This window comes from Acanthisitta chloris, unplaced genomic scaffold (genome assembly GCF_000695815.1).
Source record: "Acanthisitta chloris isolate BGI_N310 unplaced genomic scaffold, ASM69581v1 scaffold2232, whole genome shotgun sequence".
Classification (NCBI taxonomy): domain Eukaryota; kingdom Metazoa; phylum Chordata; class Aves; order Passeriformes; family Acanthisittidae; genus Acanthisitta; species Acanthisitta chloris.
This window is the reverse complement of record NW_008659677.1, coordinates 13,854-33,324: the sequence shown is the minus strand read 5'-3', so window position 1 is coordinate 33,324 and position 19,471 is coordinate 13,854. Positions and strand designations below refer to the sequence as shown.

Below are 19,471 nucleotides of genomic sequence, written 5' to 3'. Positions count from 1 at the left end.
TGTAATGTACATGCAGTCCAGTGGATTAACATTACTCCAGTGCAGTAATAGAGTAGAAACTCTTTTGTAGGTAACGAAATTACTTTTTCTCTCTATTTTGCATAAAAAAATGCAGTCCACAGTTTAAGTAGTCATCACTTATCATGATCCTTGTTGATTCACCCTTGGCTAATCAGCTCAAAACAGCTCTGAGATTGCTCTTGGACAGTGCAGCACCCAGTGGTGATAAAACCACCTGGTATTCACTCACAATGCTTCCCTCATGCCTTGTGCTATCACCTCAGACCTGGAGAGAAGGCAACTGGCTCAGCATTTGGGCATCTTTCCTTTGAGTACCTGCACATGAGGAAAGGTGTCATACTTTTCTGCATCTTGGAATCAGCTGTCCATAAATCAGGAGTTCAGAAACATTAACTTTGTCAAAGAAAGGTGTGGAACAGGGCTATATATCTTTTCCACCCAGGTTGCCTTCCCCAGTAACACTGATTGCAGCTTTCTTGCAGCATGTCATTTGCTGTAGCATGGACCATGACTGTGTAGTCTTCAGTGCAATGAGACCTCAGTCTGAGTTCACTGCAGCCGTCAGCTGGGAGATTTGTTCCCAGCCAGCTATGGGATGGCTGCACATGCAGCAGGAGACATGCAGGCCCTCCTGCATCTTCTTCCCAGGATTTCTGTTTGCCTGGTGACATTCAGAAGAGACAGACATTGTGTCTCTGTGCACATGGAGCAGCACCAGAGGCTGCATGTCCATAGACATGCAAATGTAGAGCACGTGCCTGTTGTCCTGCAGCAGCTTTCCCCAGCCTGTAGCTTCCATGGTAAGGGCTCATCTAGAGAGTGCCTTGATATCACCAGCTGAAGGACCCTGGGCTCTGCAAGTACCACAGCTTAAGGCAAAAAGGTACCACCTGCCAAGTGCTCAGATGGCTTAAGGGCTCTCTGAAATCTTCTCCTAGAGATTCTTAGATCTATACTGGTAATAGTGGAGGAACAGGGTTTTCATCAGTGTGGCCTGGAACACATCTGTGCTGCTGCAGTCATGCAGGCAGGAGAAAGGAACTTCAGTGGAATTGATCACCCGCTTCTCATCAGACAAAATTCACATTCTCAGCATGTAATCCTAGCTGCTCCTCACAGACTGTCCTGTTATTGTTCACAGGAGCATACGCAAGAGAATGGAAATGAAAATTGCTACATCACACTGATGAAATAAGCTTTGCTGATTACAATAGGCAACCAGTAATAATATCTGTAATGAAAGTGACTGCAAAATTTCCCTGGTAATTTTCCTCAGTCCAATTGCTCATAGAATTAATAGCCCAGCAGAGACCTACTCAATGAGGAATGAGTAGCAAAGAGGGGTTGAAGAAGAGCACACATCTCTCACAGGCTTTGTTTGCCTCCATTATGTTCTGGGGTAGACAGAGCATATTTTAAACCATGATGCAATTTGCAGAACAGCTTCAGGAGAACAGTTAGCCAGAGCCTCCCCTACCTCTCTCTGCCATGCTCAATAAACCACTTCAACTCTCTGTTTCAATTTAGCCACACACCAAGTGGTTTCAATAAAATATGCATCCCAGGGAAACCATGGTTTTAAGTACACGTTTATGAAGTGCTTCAAAATTCTCAGGTGTCAAGTGGTATCTTTTGAACCCTTTTCTTATTTATCAAGTTCTAATCTATCTCACTCCTGTCTTCTCTTCTTTATTTCAACAAGCTTGGCTCGTCTTGTTCTCTCACCCTTTTCCTGCAGGATTTATACCCCTTTGTTCTGGCTGCTGCTCTGCTTGTGGCTGCTCCCAGGCTGCCTTCCCTGAAACACCATCCTCCCAACAGTGTGTAAGTGCTGCAGCTGAGAGCTATCAAGTGCTAAGCAGAGCAGAATAATTGCCTTCCCTGTTTTACACACCATAGTGCTCTTAACACAGTGTAAGACAACAGCTACGTTTTTTTCAGACACTCATGTTGTTATTCCAGTCCAAGTGCTCTGTCTCTGCAGTGTCTCTCTCCAGCCTCCTGTCTGCTGTTTGAGCCACTGATTCTCCTTCCCAGTGTACATGTGTGTACACATATACATATGCAAACACACCCCTCTAATCCTAATATATATATATATATTCATATATTTGTTATCCAGTAATCTTTTAGGATTAGACAGATGATCCTCGAGGCCCCTTTTCAACCTGGTATTCTTATTCTATGAAAATCTGTGACACTTGTGTCCTACTTTCGCAGGATCCACTCAGAGTAACTAGGTATTTTGAAAGCTGATGCTGTATCCATCCTGTGGATGAAAAGAAACACCGAGTTCTGCTTTCCTAGGCCACCTTGCAATGATGTCTCTTCTTAACACCAAGCTGGGTTAATGGTGCCTTGACTCACTGCTGAGCTCAGATATTGCATAAACATTGAGATTAATTATGAGTAGGTCCCTCCAAAATGGCTATAGATGAAAAAGATTATGAAACTGGTAGCAAACTGGATTTCAGTGAGACACAAATTTCTGAGTAACTTGAGCAAACTGGTGTCACGAAAAGAACGAACCCATCTGCTGATGTGAGTAATCAAAGGTTTGCGACCTCTTATGTCCCACTTGTGTGGGGAAGCCTTTCATCTGTGCACTCACAAGGCAACATTTTTCTAGCAACATGCTAAGATGTTTGAGGAAAATCTACCCATCTAGTTTCCTCCTTTCTTGTAACACGTTTTCTGTCGGTTTCCTCTTCATCCTTTGGGATGTCACACAGTCCAAGTCAGGTCTCAGCCCATGAGGCAACTAGTTCAGCTACACTTTCTGCAGTTCTTTCCTTCATGCTGAGCACAGATTATTCAAATGCTTCTTCTTTAGCCCCACCACTTTGTGACCCTGCCTGTAATACATTCACTCTTTTCTTTGTTTCTAATCCCTTCAGCAGGTACCAAACCATTACAATATTGTCGTGTTGAGGATGAAGTATGGAGGCTATAAAGCATCACTGCCCGACCATTTCCCTCTGCTTTTTGTCATCTGGCAAAATGCTCTTTTTACTCTGTTTCTTGCTTCTTCTCTGAACATTTGTCAGTCTTTCCTTGATTCTAGTCATTTTTATGGACCTGGATTCTACAGCATATTTTTCAAGATGTGCAAAGATCAGGATTTCTTGCTTACCAGTTCCTACCAATTTCTTAATGCCATTTTTTGTTTTTTCTTCACTAGCTTTCTTTCCTTCTCTACTGTTAATTTTCTACCCATGAGACACTTTCTCCCAGGTATGAATTTTCAGTAGTTCTGGAGGCAGCTCTGCATAGGAATGTGGCAGGAGGAGAAGGAGAGGGGCTGCTTGGGGCAGATGTGTACACAGTCAGGGCGCGTGCCTGCGCATCTCCCAGCGATGCTGATGGTTCCTACTGCTTCACTAGTAACTCTCTGCCAGGCTATAACTGCAGAGTAAATGGCAATGAGCAAACAAGGGAGTACAAGAGACTGTGACCCTGAATTAATTAGATCATGTCTGTTAGTCCTGGCAATGTGACCGAAGTTATATAGGAGAATACATAACTCTGTGTCTCATTCACTGACCCAGCTCTAGCCTGCATCTCTTTAGACATCTATTCTCTGGGCATCTTAGTCCTCATCTACCCTTCTTTCACGCTCCTGAGACTTCAGTCAGAGCAGGGAATTATGCTCAGAGCTTGATGTGAATGCTCTTAGATCATTTGCTACAGCTGCAGCCAGTCACAAAAGGACCTAAAAAACAGGGATTACCTCTTGTTCATTTGTTTTCTAAATCTGTCTTTTTAATCTCTATTTCTATGACACTGATGATCTCATTTTCCCTGCTGAAAATATCATCTACTCCTGTAATTAGGAGATTGCTTGTTCTGATGCAGCATCTAATTTCTCAGTATCTTGGTATTATGAGATCTGAAGTAAGCTTCATGAAGAAATGCCTTAAGTAGTTTGGAAATGATGGGTGACCTTAATTAAGTGTTAATTTAAAAATCATCTAAACAAGCATGTTGTAGATTGCAACAGTTTGGAATAAGCTGCTTTCGTAACTGCAAGGTTCACATATCTGTGATCTGAACCTCATTGTGGCAGGATCTCCTGCACCACCATAACCCTGTGCCTCCCTAATGACGCTCACACTGGCTGTTCTCTCTGCTAATCTGCATGCAGTTGATCTCTGTCCTAGAAATAGCTCCTCCATAGACCTCCTAAATCATCAAGTCCAACCCTACCGTGGTTACTAGACCATGGCACTAAGTGCACTTGAGGCTCTTTGTCTTTTTCCTACCTGATGGTCTGCAGCAGTATCCCCTGTGACTGTCACCTGCTTTTCTTGTTTTGTTTGCACCCAAGGGCAGCCTGTGCTTGTTCCTTTTGTACACCCTCAGCCTTTGTCCCGCGTCTCCCTCATGCTGAGCAGAGGGCATGTGGGCTCTGACCCCTCCTGGAGCTCAAACTCCCCGGTAATCAAATTACACTGATGGGTTTTTGCCATGGTACAAGGAGTAGCAGCTCCATGGTACATGGTTGGTGTGACCATGGCAAGCAGAGGTACTGTCTGTCTCCCCTCTGAATGTGCTGCTGTGGTGACATGAAAGAGGGAGGAGCACAGCCAACCACCTCATCCTGACTTAGTAATTCACATGGATGTTTTGCCTGAGAACAGCTAGTTAGAAATGACCCTACTACACCACTCTTGTCACTCATGATCATCTGTACTGATTCTGATGAGCTGTGGAAGTAATGAAACAGAGAGAGATGGGTTCACATGTGTGGTCATTCAGAAGCTGTTGAGCCCATGCTTCCTACCATAGAGTTACAGGTACCTGATGATATTAGGAGCAATGTTGAAGGAGGCAGGACTGATAGCGTCGATGGTCATGGAAGGCATGCTTCCTACCATAGAGTTACAGGTACTTGATGATATTAGGAGTAATGTTGAAGGAGGAAGGACTGATAGCCTTGATGGTCATGGAAGGTGACGTTACGGCGATATTAGCACTGAACCTGGTAATTTCACAATAAGGGACAATCACAGAGGTAATTGTAGGAACGGTGAAATGACTGTGGAAATCTGGACATGGAATTGGCATCCAGGTATTGATGGTCATGATGTTAATCTGCAACAGACCCACAGTCACATCTGTGGTGGTGAAAACATTTTTCCATCATAAGAGCATTAGAGAAACAGAAGGGAGTTGTGAATCGAACCCCAAAACATCTAAAAAGTCCCAGTTCACACTCTGGGCTCTTGTTCTCCCATCCAGTGTTGCTTTCATTTTATGCAGTAAGTCTTACCACTTGGACACTTTTTTCCTCATTTAGAAGATACAACTATCCTCTCCAGTTTAAAATAGCTGCTGTCTGATATAACCCTAGTCACCCTTCAGTTAGTCTATCGGGTGCTCTTCATCTCGTGCCTTTGCCTCTCATTAATCTCTTGTGCAGAGTTGTCATCTCTCCCTCTTGCCAAGTTTTTTTTTACTCTGCATCAGTTTCTGTATTCTTCTCTGTTGATTAGAGTTTTCCTTGCTCAGAATGTAGAAGCAGTGAGTTGCAGTGCAAGGAGAAGCACATACTGACACCAAGCTGGGAGCTGCAGCTAAATGTTTGCTCATTTTTGTGTCTTGGATGTCCTCCGCTACCTGTTCTGGTGGCTGCTAACTCAACACCTGGGTTGGTGCTGTGTAAGTCACTTAGTTCTCTAGAGCTGGGTACCTGCATGAGAGGCAAATGGCTCTGCTGGCAGGAGCATGAGATAAGCAGCATTCCAAGACTGGTTCTTCCAGGCTGAACGGTCAGAGTCTGGCTTGCCTGTAAGAGCACATCTGTTCAACACCTCCCCAGGTGTCCTTGGGAGCACATCAGTGTCTGTACCACAGTCCCAGCATACTTCTGCTCTGCCTTAAATATCACTTATGCATAGATAACAGGTCATCTGTCATCACAGTGTATGCCCTCTCTGTCTGGCACATCCATAACCTTTCTCAGCTCTGATGGCAGTAGCCTTCTTTTTTTCACGTGGTCATGCCTTTCTCTGCTGTCCTTTGGCAGATTGATGGATTTACCCTGAAATAATGAGTCTGATTTCCCACTCCTCTCACATTTTCTGCCATAAAAAGTGACAGTTATTGCTGTCAAATCAGAATTGCAGTGTTTATGGTCAATCTATAGTTGTTTTGCATAAACGAATGCGACTGCAGGATGTGAAGCAGCAGGGAATCTCACCCTTCCTCCACAGCATTTCTTTTCTCCACAGCACTTATTTTCTCCTCATTATTTTGCTTCTGTAAAGCCTCCTGTGTCTACATGTGCTAAGCAGGGCTGCAGAAATAAAACAATGATATGCAGCAAGTGAACACAGTCTTTGTTTATGCAGAGCTGTTTCTGAGCACAGCGTGAGGTTTGCGAGAGGAAGTCAGGATCTGGCCCACCATAGGTAGTTTCATAGTATGTAAAGAGGTTGGAATGGACCTTAGAGATCATCCAGCCCCTACCTCCTGCCCTGGGCAGGGACACCTCCCACCAGAGCAGGTTGCTCAAGGCCCCCTCCCAACCAGTAAGTGGGCTGCAGTACTCAGAAGCAGCCTGTGCTGAGATTAACCAATGCTCTTCCTCTCTGTTTGTAGTTCAGAGAAGCTGGACAAGGAGGATTGTGTAACCAAGCTATCATGCTGATCACAGATGGAGCAGTGGAGGATTATGAAGCTGTGTTTGAGAAATACAACTGGCCAGATCGGAAGGTTTGTCTGGGAAGTGATAAATAGAAAGGGAGAGGAAAGGTGCTATCCTGCTATGGTGGGAATAGAAGAGCATGAGCCAGGATCCTGGGCAGAGCTGAGCATTCACATCCTCCAATACCAGCATGCACCCAGCTGTAAGCATAAAACAGAGCAAGCCAGGCAGGATCCTGCTGTGGTGATTTTTGAGGAGTAGGATCACAAATGGATATCTCTACGTCAGTGAAGGTTTATTAGTTTTTTTTCAATACACTTTGTTTTCTAAAGATGTGGACAATCAAAACTTTCTCTTGATAAGATCATAAAGACTGAGTTTGCATTTTTCAAAATTGGACAAAACCCCCAAAATTTTGCAAAGAGTTTTAATACCATGCAGGACTGTTTATAATTGGTCCTGTTTGAGAAAGGTTTGGCTATTACCAACTCTTATAGTGGCCCAGGGAATGGCCCAAACAACCTCTCTAGGTGCTTTCTAGCCCTGTTTACTCTGAGGTCTGTGGTTAGAGGCTTGTACTAGCAGAGCTGACTGGGAAAGTGGAAGAGACCAAGTTCATCCTAAATCCTCCTGGTTTATTTGTTTACCTGATCCCAGCTAGCAGCAATGCACAAAGAGAGAGAAGCAGCCTACTGAGAGACCAGAGCAGGGGGCTGTTAAAGCACTTCATTTCAGGATTGGCTCTTTTGTTGGTGGTCAAACACAAGGGAAATGGTAAAGCTTTCTCTAAATGATTCATGCAGCCAGCTGTTCTCCTGGGTAAAAGATTCCTGTGAGCTATAAACCTCTCCATATGTGGTTGCTGAGTGCCTGGCAGAGCTGCTATCATAAAATCAAACAGAATTTGCACTTTTGCCTTGTTATTCAGATGATCTCATGTGCTACTTGGCTTTCTGGGCTTATTGTAATTGGAAATTAAGTTCCAGCCCACAAAATTCGAAGCAAATGGTGCAAGAGGCTCTGGTCTCTGTGTGAAGGCAGAACTGTTGCTCTGCACCACAGACAGGTATTCACACCAGTGTACAGCAGGATGCCAAACCTTGGCCATTTGGATTTGGTAGCACATTAGTGCCTAATTTTTCTATCTTTGGGTTCTTGTTCCCAGGTCCGAGTTTTCACTTACCTCATTGGACGGGAGGTCACCTTCGCCCCCCACGTGAAATGGATTGCCTGCAACAACAAAGGTGCTCTATGGCAATGTGTCCCCAAACCCATCACATGTGTCATGTTTGGACTGCAGCCAGGGGACCCTGGATCCCTCTAAGGCTCCCCCACTACAGCTGGGGCCCACGAGCCCTTGCTTGGAAGACAACCTAAGGAAAAAGCAGAGCCTGCTGGTCCACGTGAAGTGTGTCTGAGTCCAACTAACACAAGTCATCCATGCTGAGACACTGCATTTTCCTGTCATGGTGCCAAGGGACACTATGACCGAGATTCATGCTGGCTGTAGTCCACCTAAGTCCCTGTGCTTATCGTGTCCCAGTCACTGGCTTTTGACAATCTGTCTAAAGCTCTGTCAGAGAACCTGACATCTTTTGGCTGAGACATAAAACAAACATCTCTTCTTCAAATATCTTACAGCATTTTCACAAGGTCTGCAGGTTAACCCCTGTATCTTGTCCAAATTCTTTGTGTGTTGGTGGTTTTCACTGAGGTACCAGAATAGCTTGTTAATCCCACCCCAACCCCAACATTCTCTCTAGCTGGCATGAAATGACATGAATGGGAAAATCCATTCACAGTAGGTGAGTGAGTCACTTCTATGCATTTGGAGCTAGTTGAAAAGTGAAGGTAGTGCTATCAGAGTCTGCAAGGGGAAAGGAAGAATGGGGAGGAAAAAAAGTATTCTTGTGTTTGGGCATGACCTAGCCACAGAGTGCCTGGAGAGAGTCAGTGATGCTTGTTACATCAGTGTTCTGTTTAAACAGGGAAAGGAAGGGAAGACTGAAGCTGGGAAGTGGATACATCGATTGCTTCCCAGTCTGAACAGTGGTTTCAGCAGACTGTGAAATGCATGGGGGCATTTGCTACTGAAAATAATTAACAGACAAGAGTTTCTGACCTGCAGGACATCTGTGAGCTGGGGGTGTTCAAGGCTTAAACATTCATCTATTAGTGCTAGGAATTATACATAACATTTTTAGTCATTAAATGTAATAAAACCTTGGATGTTCAGATTGCATATTCAGCCATAAGATGAGTGGCAGAGAATTCATGGTGCTGTTGGTTTGCTGTAAAATGTCAGAATGGGTTCTTCTGAATAACCAGAGAACAAAAATATGCTCTTTGCACTTGGACTCTCACTTTGCAGACTTGAGCTCTCTAGAAGGCTTCCTGACTTTGGTTATTCTGTTTCAACACATTGTACAGTTCTTACAGTCCTTATTTTCAAGCACATTAACTCTGTTTCCACATCACAAAGCTTATCAGAACACGAGCCCTTTCACATGACAGTGTTTTCCTGGTGACAGGAAAGTTTTCCATCTATCTGACATACTCTATCCTACAGCAAGTACAATCAACCCATGTCATGAAAAGCAGGACACAAGAGTCCTTGTGACATTACGCTGTGTTAGCATTTCTAACCAGCAGCTGGTTTTGAGGACCTTTTGATAACTTGAAAACATTCTTCCCCTGTACTCCTTGTACTATTAGACTGTTATGGGTCCATCTGCAGGGACAAAGCCTTGGAAATAGGTTGCTTGCACTTTATGTTCTGCTCCTATTGGGTAGACAGAAGTAGTCACCACCCTTGTATGTAAAGCTAGGCAAACCAAAGAGTGCTGGAAAAAATCTGGAAGGGAAGGCAGGAGTTTGGCCCCAATATAAAATAGGGCAGGGTACGTGGGTAATACTTTTGTTTGCATATGTTTGGGCCCAGGACCAAAGGCAGCCTGATTAGTGGAAAGTTTTGCTCAAGACCCAAAGCCACATTTTACATCTGCTTTGCACAAGTCTGGTTATTTCAAGACTCTAGTCTTGAGCATAGCTTCAGTAGTTTGAGAAGAACAGAGCCACTGCTGAAACTCTAGGTTTCCACAGAAACGTGTCCACAGAAGCTTCTGGACACGAGGATTGTCACAGCACTTTTTCTGAAGAGCAGATTAACTGCCTGAGTAGATACAGCCTTTGCCTTCCAGTTTTCTAGCTTTGCACAGGGAAGATGTGTTAGAGTGACTCACATCTCTGTTTCTCTGTAAAGGCTATTACACCCAGATCTCCACGCTGGCTGATGTCCAGGAGAACGTGATGGAATACCTGCACGTGCTCAGCCGTCCCATGGTCATCAACCACGACCATGACATCATTTGGACTGAAGCCTACATGGACAGTGCGGTAAGGACCTGCAGCACAAGTCTTTAGTCAGCAAACAGTAGGACCTGGGGGCCAAACTGGCAGAGGTGTTAGACACACTGCTAGTGTGCCAGGCATATACCTTGTCCCAGCTTCCCATCTAAATATCTTATGTGTATCAGAATCTAAATGAAGTCTTGAAATTTATGCAAAACCAGGAGCTGGTCGATTGATAGAAATTACTGGTCTTTGGCTGTGCTTGCTCCTGGAGCTGAGGTGTGTATGCAGGCTCAGATCTGAATCTGCAGTGACCCAGGACTAATCACACAGGCACAACTTGACTTAAGTAGTGCTTCTGTGAAAGCAGGTTACCTTCTAAAGGATTATGCACAGGAAAGATTATTCAGGGCTCAGGGTACAGGTCAGAGACCGATTTCCTCCAGCCCAGCAGCTAACTGCTGACTGCTTGCCACTCAAAGATACAGATTTCAGCTGGAGAAGTAGGCTCACCCTTTTGTTCCTTGAGCTAGCAAAACATAAGGTCACCACAGTGGTCCTGTGCCCAGCCCTGTGGGTAAAGGACACATTGCAAAGGACCAGAGAGTCAGCACCCCCAGTGCCCCTGTGGGAAGACATTGGGACCATGAGCAGGTGCTGTTACAGTATAGTGGTGCCAAGGCAGCTTTGAAATTCAAAGGAGTGAAGGGAAGGACAAAGGAGTAGGTGACCACTGATGCAACCTCCCCCTGCACTTACCCAAACAGAAGGCACTCCTCAGTCTCCCTTTCCATACCTTTTTACACTGCTGAAAGAGAAAGTTGCAGGATTGTTTCTGGGGCTCACTGTGTCTTCTGTGTGGGAGATAGTTTTGGTTTTTTCCTAAACTGGACTCCCTGCCCCAGTGAAGTGTCTGCAGAACTGTGACAGCTAAAGCTGACCAGAGGTCAGATTTCCCTTTTCAAGAAACAAACGTGAGGTCTCAGGACTGTTTATACTATCTGAGAGGAAAAACATTGAGACTGTTTCCATACACAATCCCGCTGTGGGACCAAAATTATTGGCTCTAGTATGGCCAGCAGCAGCTTTAGGGTGTTTGCCACAGCTCTGAGGAGAACCCACAGTGTTCAGGTTTAAGATCTATGGTGAGAAACATGAATTCTTTGAGCTGGAGTAAAAGTAGGGGCACTGAGCATCACGGAACATGGAGGTCCAAGTCACACATGGCAGTACTTGATACTGTACTCAGAGTCAAGACCATATGAACCCCAAGAAATATCTTCCCAGCAGCCAGGCTTGCACCATCGTGCATATGAACCCCAAGAAATATCTTCCCACCAGCCAGGCTTGCACCATCGTGACACACAGTTGTACTCAGGAGGCTGCTGTGGGGAGGGACCATTCCCCACAGCTGTGCTGTGGCTGCCCATTGAGGCTGCAGCCATGGCACACTATGAGGGTGACGTGGGGATGTCTCCTGCTGCAGGAGCTGTGCCAAGTAAGAGATGGGGATGTGGTACTTGAGTGTGCTAAGCTAAACCTCCAGAAACACTACTAATTACCCAGCAAGTGTATTTTATCAGCAGGCATGCCACCCCTGACACGGGTGTGTGGGGTCACAGGCAGCCACAGGGATTTGTTTGCTGCACATTCTTTGCTGTATCTCTTACCCCTGACACGGGTGTGTGGGGTCACACTTGCCAAGGCAGCCACAGGGATTTGTTTGCTGTACATTCTTTGCTGTATCTCTTCTTGCCTCTTGGCTTGCCATTCTCTTTCTCTGTCCCAGCCTCTACCGTCTTTGATTCATGTCTCCATTCATGTATTCATTCATGTTTTCATCCATGTCTCTCACTAGCTGCCACAGTCTGAGGAGGTAACTGCATCCCTGTGTTTTGTGAGTGTGCTGTTTCCCTTGTGCTAGTTGGTGTGTCAGTGCCAGCGTTCACAGCCACAGCTGGCCTGTACATCTGAAGGGGGTGGGGGTTACAGCACTCAAAGAGTCCTCTGACACTGGCAAGGAGAGGAGAGGAAATGCTGGATGTACTGGAGAGCTGTGCTGTGCTGTTGGTTCAGAGTAGACAGGGGTATCTGTGTTGTGCACTAGCTTAGCTCACCTGATCTCTTTTTCCGTATGTCCAGTGAGAGCTGGAGAATTTACTTGCTGTGTGTTGGTATGAGTGTTGCTGTGGGTGAGAAGTTTCCACAGAGAATCATCTAGGGCAGTAACTCAAGATACCAGGCTCAGATCTCCATCAAGTGACTGCAGATTATTGACAGGCTCCTTTGTGGCTCCTAGAATGTACAGTAATTGAGACAGGAGGTCATTTCTTGCCTTGCTCCTTCCTTGACCAAATGAGAGATGGAAGGGGGGGATGCCACTGGCAACGAAGGATTAGATTATTTTGATAGCTGGGCATGTTTGTGAGACTCTTTTGCATGTGTGTTTCCTGTTTTACCTCCTCTCCTGTGTGTTTTTAGAGCATCTGTCTTCTGTTGAATTGGGAGCATCTGTTATCCCATCACGCATGCATGTCCTGTATGCCCTGTAGGATAGCTCACTGTTGTATCTGTCTGATCATGATTTTGTCTCTGTTTTCCCTAAGCTGAGATGGTTGAGTTATAAGTATTTGTAAGGAGGCTTTGTGTGTATTTGTGCCTTTTAAACATTTCCCTGTGGTGTTTCTCATTTGTGGTATTCACATGTTTGCAGTACATATGACCTCTTGTTTGTGATTTTGCTCATATTTGTGTTGCTTTTCTCTGTTCTGTGCTCCTTGTTTGGTAGTTTTTATACTTGTTGCGTAAGTGCTCATGTCTACACTCCTGACACATGCTGGATATAAATTGTGCCACCACTTCTACAGGTTCCTGTCTCGTCATTAAAACAACTCTTTGGTTTCTCCTGCTTCAACACATTTCTCTGGCTTTCATCCCATTCTTGTCACCCCACTCGAGCAAGCATCCTTCACAGGATCCTCTTGGATACAGAGTATTTAAAAGTGTTGCCATCTGTTTTTCCAGAAGTGTGGGAGGCAAGGAGGTGGCTAATTGTAATCATCTGGGGTCCTTGGGAATTCCAGTGCCTTTCCTTTGGGTTATCTGTGGTATTGCATTTGCTAACACACATCCTGTTGTTTTGTGGCAGCTCTTTGCATCTCAGGCTCAGAGTCTGTTGCTCATGACGACAGTGGCCATGCCTGTCTTCAGCAAGAAGAACGAGACGGTGAGTGCAGCGTGGGCTTTGCTCTTCTCCCAGCCAGCAAAGGTGACACGTTGCAGTGAACCTTTGTGGGGTTTTCAATCCAATGGGTCTCTGCAAGGACAACTGGCTATTAGGGACTGCAGTAGACCTCTGGCAGGATGGATGGCTGATAATTTATCTGACAAAATGATAGCCTGTCATTTTCTCTGAATGTTAGTTCTTCCAAATATCCCTTAAACATGACACTTCTTGTTTTATCCCTTCCATTTTCAAACTGAGACCCTAAAATTTCAGGCTAGAAGAAATCATTACCTTGTCTAGCCTGTGCATTTTATTGCAGACCTTTACATTTCACACAGATGGTCCTTCATGAGCCCAAGAACCTGCTTTTGGCAAAAGTGTCATTGAAGAATGGTGTCCCACCCCAAGCTCTCCATTGTGGTTTCTCAGTCTCTGTTAAAAACTGGTGTCTAAATTCCACTTTCAATTTGTCTGGCCCCACCTTCCTGTCATAATGGCTTCCTCTGCTGGATTAAAAAACCTGTAGCCTTTGCCACCCCAAGCTCTCCATTGTGGTTTCTTAGTCTCTGTTAAAAACTGCTGTCTAAATTCCACTTTCGATTTGTCTGGCCCCACCTTTCTGTCATAATGGCTTCCTCTACTGGATTAAAAAACCTGTAGCCTTTAGTGTGTTCTCCTGGGAAGCATCTTTTACACTGCCACAAAGTCAAACCTGTCTATCCTGATAAGAGAAAAATGTTGAACAATTTAGATGTCTTTGATAAGGGCATTTCCACTGGGGTTTGGAACCCTTTAGACACTATGTTCTGTACCACATCTAGTTTCTCAGCATCCTTTTAAAATGGGGGGTGGTACCTCACCATTGCTGTACAAGGGATAAACTCTTCATCCAGGCCCTACAAACAATTGTCTGCCTTTTCCAGCTGGGACTGGCCCTAGCCTGTATTAGCACAGCGCTGCAATGAGAATCTGTGTGTCATTTTTCCATCATGCTCTCCAGATGCTTATTAAACAATCAGTTCCTCATTTCGGGGGTGGGAATTCCTTTTTTTTCTAGGTTAACAATTTTGTATTTGGCATTTGATTTAGTTGACCCAAGTTACCAACCTGTCCATGTTGTTTTGCATGATTGTCTTGACCTTATTGTTATTTACACATACTGAATGATGGGGTTTGCCCTCAAAACTTGTTTTCAGTGATTTTATGTTACTTCTGAATCAGAGTAAAGAATACTGACTAGTATTGTGTAGAAATACTCCTCTCCATGAACACTGGAACAATCCCTTTAGACTTTTTGAAGTATGTTAGTTGGTTTTGAATTAATATATTCACACAAGCCTAGAGAGGATATGTGAGAGACTAGTAGGGAGACAACGTGTTTTCACGTAGAAAACTGCCTAGGTCTTGCTCCTGAAAATGGATTCTCCTTTGTTTTTTAGCGGTCTCATGGCATTCTTCTGGGTGTGGTGGGCTCTGATGTTCCACTGAGGGAGTTGTTAAAGCTTGCTCCACGGTATAAGGTAAGACTGAGATAATGTGATTTGCTCTTTTGCCCAGCAGAGTCACTAGTCATTATTCCATGGGCATGAGTGAAAAGCCATTTATCTGCCTGCAGAAAACCCCATGAACATAAAGGAAGACATGCTGGATGTGGTTATGTGTGGTTTCTGTATAGCACACATGAAATCATTCCCTACTAGAAGCTCTTAGACAGGAACACAAGGACTGGATGATCCAGTAGAATGGCAAAAGGTCATGCAGCCTTTGCATCTTGATGGTCACCAACATAGATCCCTAAGAGATGACAGCCTGTTTTAGAAGAATTAAGATTTTAGATCCAGTTCCCAGTGGACAAGAGCTGCCATGCCAGCTGGCAAAAAATGTACTAGCTTCACTGTCAATATTCTTCAGCAGAAAAAACTGAGGACTGAATGGATTACAGAGAGCCAACTCCTCTGTCATGCCTAGAGGTTCCTTTCATCAGATCAGCATGAAGATTTCCTGACAGGACAGAGTACAGAAAGTTGGCTCTCACTCACTTGTGCTGTACCTAGATAGTGTTTGCTCTTCAGAATTGTGAGTCAAAAAACTTCCCATTAGCTCTGTGTTCAATGTATCTGAAAAATCCACATTCATCCATTCTCTCCAGAGGTGCACTGTTGGGTTTGGTTTCTGCTGTGAATTTCATGCAGTGACCCTTTGCTCAGTCAGGCAACACACCAGGAGACAACAAGCATGTCTGAGGACCACCATGAAATCAGGCAATTCAAGCCACCATTTCATGTTTTCAGTTTCTCTTAAGTAACTATCAGATGACTACTACCAGTCAGGCAGTTGTCCAAAACCTGATTGCTGAAGGCCTACAGAGCTGAAGGTGTTGTCAGAATCTGTGAATTGGTTGGCACTTCAGACATGGATTCAGGGCAGACCATTAACATGTGGCTGTAGGAAATTGATCCTTCAGACAACCCTGGAACAGCTAGCTGGTTTGGGGCTGGGGGAACCTTGTCCTGGAGCTTCAATTTTTATATGTTTATTTTCTGTGTAAGACTAATACCTTTTCATCTTCCTCTCTCCATGTCGCTCAAAGGCCACAATAGTCTTTCCTCTGGGCCAAGGAGAGACACTGTTCTTGCCTCCAAGCAGTCCCAGGGAAGGAGGGAAAATGATTTGAAGGATTTCTTTACATCAGAGGCAGGGACACATCTTCCCAGTAGCTCTGCCAACTCCAAAACAGTTTGGAAACCTAGGATCCACAACTTGAATTCCATGGCATATGAGTTACTAAAGGTCCAGTTCCAGAGTTCCAGCCCTGGAGACTTTGTATATTTATGATTGTGCTTACTGGGTTGGGAAATTTCAGCTTTAATAGGGAAAAAAAGAAGTGTGCTGTAGTACTGATGCAGTGTCTTGGTTTCATTCTTGTCATGCTAAGCTGAGCCAAGTGTGCTTTGCAAAAAACTGCTTCACATAGAGACAGTCCAAAGTTTTGATCTTGGATATGTGAAATACAGAATTAATTCCCTGAACACACAGATGGATTGTTAATGATTTACCTCACTTTCCTACTGTTATCCCTCCAGGACTGTCTCTATAGCAAGATAAAGTCACAACAATTTTTTTTTAAGATAGAAACCTTAGCCATTCTTGTTTTCCTTGAGACACCTCTTGTTTTGGCAAGGGCAGGCTATCTGCAGGTCTTTAGTAACTCAGGGTTTAGCTGGAATCTGTGTTATATATGGGTTTGAGCTGAGTAATTGCTCTCTCGGAAATCTCTTGCAGATCAGGTCAGTGAGTGTCTGCACTTGTTAGATTATGCTATTCCATAAAAAGCATTTTAAGACTATAGGCTTGTACAGTTGGCCTAGGCCAGGTCTGATCTTGCCAACACTGAAACATAACGCAGAGCTGTTCTGAGGGCTGACTGGGTTTCCAGGGAAGCCATCTGTGAGATTCAGACTCACTTGTTCATTCACTGCTCTGCACATGTAGTGATGGGCACATAGACCTGTCACTGCTGTTGCTGTACTGTTTACAGCATTCCCCATCATTGCCCATTTTATGTGTAGCTCTCCTGTGCCTGATGTGGACCTCTGGGTGGTAATTGTCCATGATGACAGTCAGACTCTAGGAGGACATCTTTTTCTGAATGTGTGCACAAACCAACTACCTGTCCATGCTTTTGTGCATCCAAGCATAGTCACACTGCTCAGACAGAGCAGCCAGAGAGAAATGGTTTAGGATGGATCCTATTTTCTGCTGGTCAATATCTTTAAAAGGAAAATATCTCTGAGTATTGGTGGTGCCCTAGTATCAGTGGCACCCATCACACAGCAGTGTTTCTAGCTGAAGCACTGATTATTCTCATGCCTCTTTCTCCAGCTGGGTGTCCATGGATACGCCTTTCTGAACACCAACAACGGCTACATCCTTTCCCACCCAGACCTGCGTCCTTTGGTATGTAGAGCTGTGAGAACCTTTGCTGAATTGAAAACACTGACTTTCAGGGGTGCCTCTGAGTGGGTTTATTGAGCTGTGAAGGCTTCCAGGCTCTGATACACAGACACCCAGGAGCACGAGGGCCAGAGAAATCATTTCCACGTCCCTAGATGTATATATGCACACACACAGGTATGACATGTCAGATGCCCTGCCTCTCTGTTCTCCATCAGACTGTGTGTGAGGGCTGCATTTGTCTGCATTTGCTGTCCTGTGGGTGCATGTGTATCTGTGTCCATGCAAGGTTTCACTGCTGGGCTGCAGAAACAGATCCCCTTGCTCAGGCATGTCTCCTGCAAGGAGATTCAGCCTGAGTAGCACCCCAGTAATAGCTACCCAGCTGCTGTGGGTTTGGACATTTTAGGATTCTGAGCCTAGCGGGGTCCAGTGCCACTAAATCTTCATAACACAGTAAGTCAGGGACCATTTATAGACCAGTAGGCTGCAAAGACCTTCTGGAACTTGAGGGAGTGGACACAAGGACATTTCTCTCCCGCAGTGCCATTTGGAGCTCCAGACTGCACATCTGTTTGCAAACACACAGCTGGGGCCTCATTGCTCAGATACCCAGGCACGTGAGGATTTCACTTTTCCTGCATGTGCTGGTTGGCACCTGCACACAGCTCTAAGCATCAGTGTGGTCACCAGCAAGAGAAAGTGCCACCACAGGGCTTCACAGAAGCTGTTTCCAAAAGAGCAGCTTGGCACAAGGAGATCACAGGCATGGGCAATTATATCCATATGTGGAGAGAAGGGACACATAGTGTGTCCAGGACAGGGCAGGGCAAAACTAGGCAAGGGCACTGCTTTATCCTTCCACCTTAAATTGGCCTTAGTCTGCTTCATGCCTTTTGCTTCACCCAGAAGATTACAGTGAAAAAGCTCTCCTGCCTCAGTTAGCTCTAGGTGTAAAGTCTATTGTCAGTGGAGTCAAAGCCTAACTCCCATCAGCAAAGATCTCCTGCTGGTATTATAATGTTAATGGGATTATACTCTTAGCTGCAGGGAAAAACCTGATTTTCTGCAAGTAAGTGTATTGTACTGATGTATTTAGAAGAAAGCTGTAGCTTTTACCTGCAAGTTTACCTGTGTGCCTGTCTGTCCCTTGTTCCTGCATGACCTTCTCCTACTTGAACTCTCCTGGCCATGCACTGCCTGCATAAGGAAATACATGACATGGGACCAAGAAGGCACTTGCACAAACACTGCCTTCCTAGTCAGAATAAATGACACACCCTGATTTTTCAAATTGCATACCAGTTCTGAAAGGGTTGGTTTAGGAAGTTATCTGGCCACTTACTTGTTGTTTGTTTGTTTGTTTGTTTTTGTTGGGTTTTTTTGAATAAACACCAGTATAAAGAAGGAAAGAAACTGAAGCCTAAGCCAAATTACAACAGCGTGGATCTCTCAGAAGTGGAATGGGAAGACCGGGATGAAATAGTGAGTATCACAAAGTGAATTTAGCCTTTTTAGTAGCTCTTTGTTTCTATTACTTTGTGTGCCTGTATGGAAGGCACAGGAGAGCAGTGGGGGCTCTTGGTTGTTGCTATGCCTGACTGACTCTAAGAGAGGCTGGTGGTCTACAAAAGGACAATGGATGCATCTCCCCTACAAAGTGCTTGTCTTCTCCCAGTGTGAGTTTTCTTTCTCATGGAAAAAGGAGAGAAAGTGCTAGCAGGGGGTGCTACAAGTGTGTACATGGCCCCAGTGCTGCCTTAATACAAAGCCAAGGTAGCTTGGGAGTGTGGCAGTGTCCCATGATGTCACCCATACACATGTAGATGTGAAATATAGCTGAGGCCACTCAACTAATGAGATCTGCAACAAGGAAAAAAGTACATTCAAAAAGAGACTAAAGCTTGCAGTCGCTAGAGGCAAAGAGGATAAGGGACTTAGACACTTGAGAAAAGCAAATTTCCAGAAACCACAGGTGTGGAGGCACTGAAAACAATAGCTGACCAGGGGGAAAAGATTATAAAATACCTTTTCTACTGGTTTTTGAGCAAAATTATTAAGAAGTGACAAGAAACAGCATGCACTTTAACAACTGCACATTGCTGCTTTGCACAAGGAGGAACCCAGATAAAATGAGAAGGTAGAGAGGTTCCTCTGTGGCTAGTTTTATTTTACTCAGAAGAATTAGGAGAGAATAGATACTTAAGTTACTAAGAGAAGAACTGAATTTGGAGTAAGAATTAGCTGCAAGACACATGCTTCTGGATTGC

General features: G+C 44.7%; 1 protein-coding gene across 1 annotated transcript in view; it reads left to right on the top strand.

Annotated features, from left to right (window-relative positions):
• Positions 1-19,471, top strand: part of LOC103797268 (voltage-dependent calcium channel subunit alpha-2/delta-4-like) — a gene marked incomplete at its 5' end in the record, with an annotated part of 50,696 nt that overhangs the window by 18,796 nt on the left and 12,429 nt on the right. The window contains 8 exons of the mRNA XM_009069467.1: positions 6,625-6,738; positions 7,836-7,914; positions 9,933-10,066; positions 11,880-11,897; positions 13,170-13,247; positions 14,687-14,767; positions 17,130-17,204; positions 18,600-18,686. Coding sequence (XP_009067715.1) covers positions 6,625-6,738; positions 7,836-7,914; positions 9,933-10,066; positions 11,880-11,897; positions 13,170-13,247; positions 14,687-14,767; positions 17,130-17,204; positions 18,600-18,686 — 666 coding nt within the window. The remainder of the gene's footprint in view (positions 1-6,624; positions 6,739-7,835; positions 7,915-9,932; positions 10,067-11,879; positions 11,898-13,169; positions 13,248-14,686; positions 14,768-17,129; positions 17,205-18,599; positions 18,687-19,471) is intronic.